At 45.1% G+C, this 6,311-nt stretch overlaps 1 protein-coding gene across 1 annotated transcript; it reads right to left on the reverse strand.

The window, feature by feature from the left end:
• Nucleotides 1-504: 504 nt before the first annotated feature.
• BBBOND_0000950 (hypothetical protein, conserved) lies at nt 505-5,610 on the reverse strand (the record flags this gene model as incomplete). Its single annotated transcript, XM_012914939.1, has 1 exon — nt 505-5,610. The coding sequence occupies one exon, from the start codon at nt 5,608-5,610 to the stop codon at nt 505-507; it is 5,106 nt and encodes a 1,701-aa protein (XP_012770393.1).
• Nucleotides 5,611-6,311: the final 701 nt, after the last annotated feature.

Consider the following 6,311-nt stretch of genomic DNA (forward strand, 5'->3'; position numbering starts at 1 on the left):
GTCCATGTCATCGCTGCCGTGACCATGTGATCGCTGCCGTAACCATGTCATCGCTGCTGTGACCATTTCATCGCTGCCGTGACCATCAACTTGGTCAGGTACTTGGTCAGCACATTGGTCAGCACTCTGGTCACCACCTTGGTCAGCACATTGGTCAGCACTTTGGTCAGCACGTTGGTCATGGCATTGATCAGCACATAGTTCACCACTTTGGTCACCACCTTGGTCACCACCTTGGTCAGCACATAGGTCAGCACATAGGTCACCACATTGGTCACCACCTTGGTCAGCACCTTGGTCAGCACCTTGGTCAACACGTTGGTCAGCACATTGGTCATGGCATTGGTCAACACTTTGGGAAGCATCTTGGTCAGCACATTAGCTTAATATTACACAATCACATACAACGATTAATGAGTGATGCAGCAGATTAAAGCACAATTCGTAAGTTAGGTGAGTAGGTGATGTGCTAGGTGAGTGTAGACAGTAAACACGTGAATACAATTACGGTTGCAGATAAAACACCCTGTTAAGCTTGCTAACACGTCCAGCAGCAAGTAGTGATTGAGCAGCGATGCGATGACTCGAGGGACTATTTAAATGCGATTTGATGTGGAGGAGGTCCAGGCGGATGACCATGATGTGGACGAGGTAGAGGAGAGAGAGGAGCCAGAGAGCCAAGACAAGGTAGGTGAATGGTTGTCGGATGATCCAGAGGAAGTTGTCACATGCGTCAAATAATTTGGTGAAGTAGTCGGATTTAAGCACGTTGCTTAATTGCGTGTTGAAATTGCGGCAGTATTTTCTGTCTGTGCCATACATGCTTTTAGTGTATCCAAATGTGAAACCATATTGGTAGAATGTAGGCGTCACGCCACGGCAGCTGATCAATGCGTTGCACGTGCAGTTTAATTCTACGCCATGTGTTCCCGGCTTGCATGAACATTTAGTGCAACCAGAGCTTCCGCAATCTATTTGTTGGAAAGCATCCAGCAAGGATTTCAGGTAGCTGTAGAATGTCCACGGTAGATATATAGCCCATGAGAGGTATAGATCTGAATGCTTCTCAGCAAGGTAATTGTACGCATCGGAAGAAGTTGAGGAGAGATAAGGAGCGCATTGGTGCTTCAAATCGGAGCATGGTTTTGTTTCGTTAGGTAGGCAGACACTCAACAAATCGGCATGTTTCGAGTCCTGATGAGATGTCAGCTTGCTGGGCTCATTGTTGTGCTTTGTTCCATAGATATCTCTGAGCGCACTTCTCAAGTTGCTCGCATCTTCGACTTGATGTATTGATAGCTTCTTCATCGATTGCTCAAATGCTATTTGAAGACCGTTTTTATTCCTTGATGCGTCTGTCTGCCAGTTTCCAAAATAGTTCATTGCGAAGCTCATGTGTTCAGCAAGTGTAGATGGCGGTTTTGGCATTAGGCAAAATACTGTTGTGATATATGAATTGGAGAAGAAATTCTCCAGTGTATCACGCAGTTCTTTGCCTGTACGTGACTGGCCGGAGAAACGTCTAAACCCAAGCGGTACCAAACATGGCATGCCAGGCTTGGACTTCGGACAGGTTGCGCATTCCGTTTTGCAGCCTATGGTACGCAGCTGATGAGGCAAGTGACCAGGTAAACAGTCATTGAGGTAAGACATTAAAGGAGAAGTTGGCCGGCAATTTGGTTGACTATTTGCCTGGCACGTTGGTTGACACTTTGGTTCGCACGCTGATTTGTCGGTTGGATGGTCCTTGCATGGCCAGTTGGCACATCCGACGTGTTTACCGTAATGGCAATCAGCCCATCCGTAGTACGCAGCACGTACGCCGCATTGCCTATACAAGAATCTAAGCGACGGTAATAATCTGTGAAGGACGTCAAGCAGCAGCTGAAGGCAATCTTCACCTTTAGGCGGGTAATGAAGATTTAGTGCATTGCTGCAGTAGTCGACGGCGTACATGGAGTACGCGTCTCCGGTGCCAAGGATTCTTGCCAGAACATCGTATGATTTCGAGCACAGACGTGTTATTGCTTTTTGCGTGTCATCATATGACATGTTGTACGGGTGCGCCGGTATGGAGTCTTGTCTCATGTCTGCAACTGTGATTTCATGGCCTTCATCTTCAACCGCGACCTGCTTACTTGGATCTTCGAATAGGTCACTCACAGCGCCACTCAGCATATCTTCATACACTGCATTGCACGGTAACCCAGAGAGCCAACAGAGCATTTCGAATACGTTGCATGGTCGTCTCTTGGCAGTGAAAGTGGAGATGTGCCTGACTTGGTAATAATCGGTAAGGTAGTCGTTAAGCTTTTCAAGAGCGTTTTTGAACTCCTTATTGGAGTTGTAAACTGTATCGAATTTATCGACAAGTAATGTATGAACTTTTTTGCCTTGCATACTAATTTTGTCCTGCAATTCACCGTTTTGTTCACCTCGGTCGGATATACGGTAACCTTGCTCGCTGAAAAAGCTGCCAAGTTCAGTTGATTTGTTAATTTGCATATATTTACATGTGCGATAACAATATTTCCTTAATACACTTAATACGTGATGAAGTGTGGAGAACAATGTCAGACATACTTTTGCGCACTTTTTGCCATTTTCCGTAACTTTCGTGTTTCTGGCATCTACTATTATGATATCCTCCCCTCCATCATACCCGTTCACATACGCCCGCTCCAACTCCTTGACAAACCCCTCCAGCCCCGCTCTAACCGCATCGAGCAGCTCCGGGTGCCGGGGGTTGGCGAAGTGGGAGGGGGAGAGGGAGGCGAGGGAGGTGGAGAGGTGGGTGAGGAGGGAGGTGAAAGTGTGGTCAAAGTTGAAAGGTCTTTCTTTTTTGGTACCTTTAATGTTATGATTTAAGTGCGTTAACATTTCATCGAATTTTGTTTTAATTTCAAAAACGATTTTACCCGGGTCGTCTGACTGAGGGGTGATTACCTGATCTACTATATACTGTAAAACCGGATCGGAATGGTTTTTAAAGTACTGAGACAAGTTTTTGAAGTTATCTTGTTTAGCAGATTCAGCCACGTTTTTCAACTTCGTAAGCATATTGGTTTCATCACCTGCAGTCTTATTGCCATGATCCATCACCTTCCGCAGCAGGCCTTTGACGCCGGAGTTGAAGTCAGTGGTGATTTCTGTTTCGATTGAGTCGATTTGGGAAGTGACCTCAGTTTTCATGTTGGTTAGCATGCCACTGATTTTCTTATAATATTCGTTCAGCGCTTTCGTTTGGACGGTTTTGGTAACGTTGGCAATTTCACGGGTAACGTTACGTTGTAGGTCTCGGATGGCACTTGCAGCTTCCGTTGGGATGGTAGTGACGTAAAATGTTTCACCGGCTTCGAGAATTTTTTTTAGATTATGCTCATTGTTTTCTTGGTTGTCCGCTTTCACCGCCGTCCCCAAAATCTTATCTATCTCCGTCTGAATATTCTTGAGACCCTTAGCTGCGTCACCTAACGCTTTATCATTTAGCCCACTCTGGAGCTCCGACAAGAGAGTTTTAACGCCTTTTGTCTCATCCTTTTCCATAAAGGTGGTGCTTTTCATGGCAGTAACCAAGCCGGTTAGTTCCTTGAGCTCTTGCTGAATTGTGTTCAGAGGTGTCTCAAATGCATTTGATGCTTTGTTCATGATTTGTGTAATATTATCGACTTCCAACGTTGCCAACCCTTGTAGTTTAATTTTGTTAATTGCGTTGGGAAGCTTGTTTTCTTCTTCACTACCTTCATGGCCATGTAGCTCACCGTTCAGAAGGGCATCGAGAAGAGATTTATCTTGTTTGACGTGCATTTTGTAAGCTGCGAAACTTGTGGCATTCTCCAGGTCAACGAAAACTGGGTTATCCCCCGGCATCTGTTTACCAAGTATACTGTTAATTGTAGTATCAAGCTTGTTGACAAACGCGCCAGTACCGGGAATACCAGTTTCGTCGCCCAAAAGGTGTAACAAATTACTCTGCAACCCCGCAGCCACTTTCAGTGCTGAGTCCAATTTCTCAACATCAAATTCGTAGTCAGCATTATCACCTGTTAAAGACCCGAGATCCCAGTCTGCTTTTCTAGCTACACCAACAAGCTGGCTGAGAGTCGACCGAACGATGGACGTCATAAGGTATTGAGTTTTAGTTGTATTCTGGATGCTTAAAATTCCATTCTCGACGTCTTCAATCGCAGTAACTATTCCTTGCACGAAGTCACCGAATGAGATCTTCTTAATCCTATCTCCAAGATCATTTGCAAATTTGGAGCAAACAGCCTGCGCAGTTTCGACGCGGTCACGAATAGTACCTGAGTCGCTACCATCAGCGATTTGAACAGCATCTGCGATTTCTGCGGCAAGCTTCTTCGAAATTTCTGTCGCGATTTTATCGTTAAGCCTCTCACCTTGGTCGGCGCCGTAGCTGTCCCGATATTCCGGTTTCAAACCATGCTCTTCATTCCTGCTAACATATTCTTCAACGTTCTTCCTGACAGTCGGATCATTTTCCACAATATCTTTCACCCACTGCTTGACGATACTGTCAAATCCCTGATCACTCCTCTTTACGAATTTTTCAGCACTGGCGCTGAAACCTTTCACAACATGTTGTAGACCATCATTATGCGTGCCGTTGATGATTCCTTCCACGTTTGTTTTGATTTGGTTTACCAACTGCTCTGCAAAATACTGCTTCATCGCCGTTTGGAGTGCCTCTCTCAGTGTTCCCAGATCAGTCTTCAGCTTAATATTCATACTCCCTACCACTTTTAAGGCTGACCTGACTTCAGATTTCACTGTGTCCAAAGCTGTCTGTGCAGCATCCCTAAGTTGAATGGCTTTACCTTTCAAGGTTGTGGCGCTGTTGTAAATTTCCGAATGACTCGGATCAACCATCTTAACAATCTTCTCACACTTCGAGATCGCATTTTCGACAAGTCGTCTGGCCGACGCAATCCATGTTCCCAACTCTACGTAAACAGTTTTAAAATCTTTCTCAACTTGCGTTATAGGCTTCCGAATGTTACTTTCAAACTGCTCTTCAATATTGTTGCTCATCAGCTCTACACGGCTCTTAACATGCGTGTTAAGGGAGTGATCCAACTCTTTCAGTTCATCTTCCGCGGTCTCCACCAACGATTTCAGCTCATCATTCTGAGCAGCCGCAACAAACGCCTTAACCTGCACTTCCGCGCTGCTAACAGCGCCACGAAGCTTATCTCGAAGCGCAGGATCAAGTGCTCTATACGCCTTTTTGGCGTCGTCGAAAACGTTTTTAAGTTCACCAGCATCGCCGATGCATCTCATCAGCCTGCCAGTGACCTTGTCAAGACTGTTATCGTCAAGCTCATTAAGTGCGTTAAGTGATTCATGCATACGATTAATATTATTAGTTTTAAGGTCTGTTAAAGTTTTTTTAAGTGCGCTAGTTTTTTCAGTCACCTTCTCATCCCACTCCCCCAGCGCCGTGCTCACAGCCTCAACGGCCGCAGACAATCCGCCATTTTTGTGCATACTTTCCTTAATTTTTTTGAGTGTTTTGTCCATGTTCTTATAGTATGTAGTAACGCTTGGATCATCCTTCACCGCACCAAGCACACCACTCAAAAATCCCATCACCCCGTCTGCCAGCCTGTCAAGGTCAGAGTACACAATCCCAGAGCCGTTGTAGCCTTTAGTCTCAGAGTTGAAGCCGAGGAAAGTTTCGAGGCCGTCACATAAATTATCTAAGAGGTTTTTAGGGTCATTTGACGCATTTTTAGAATTAGTCAAAAATCCACAAAGCTCCTTCACTTTCTTCAAAGCCTCCAACTTGGACTGCAATTTGTCTGACTCAGCAGAGGGCGAGGGGGAAGGAGGAGAGTTATTAGGAAGGTTATTAGGTTCATTAAGGCTATTATATTGATCTGTAAAATTCTTAATTTCATTTTCAACTTTCTGCTTTAGTTGACCAATTTCAACGGTGCCATCAGCCTTGCCAGCAGAGTTGACAGACTCAGAAAGGGTAGTAACATGAGAAGAGTAAAGATGTTTTAGGTCATTTTTAAGGTCTGGATTAGTGTCGAAAACAGCTTTAATAGCCTTCACAACGGCTTTCTTAACACTCTCACTTTGACCAACAAATCCGCCAAGCTGTCCAGCAAGGTGACCAAGGCTAATGAGCTTGGAGTCAATGTCATTCAAGGCTCTTCTAGTAGCATCGTCACTGAGAGAATGGTCAGTATCAGCAAGTTATTATTGTGGTCTAAAGAGGTCATAGCGGTATTAAGGCGAGGTAATTCGAGCGATGTAGAGTGGGTAAAGGGGCGATGTGGAGT

Source organism: Babesia bigemina, scaffold Bbigscaff_57325, assembly GCF_000981445.1.
Source record: "Babesia bigemina genome assembly Bbig001, scaffold Bbigscaff_57325".
Taxonomy (NCBI): domain Eukaryota; phylum Apicomplexa; class Aconoidasida; order Piroplasmida; family Babesiidae; genus Babesia; species Babesia bigemina.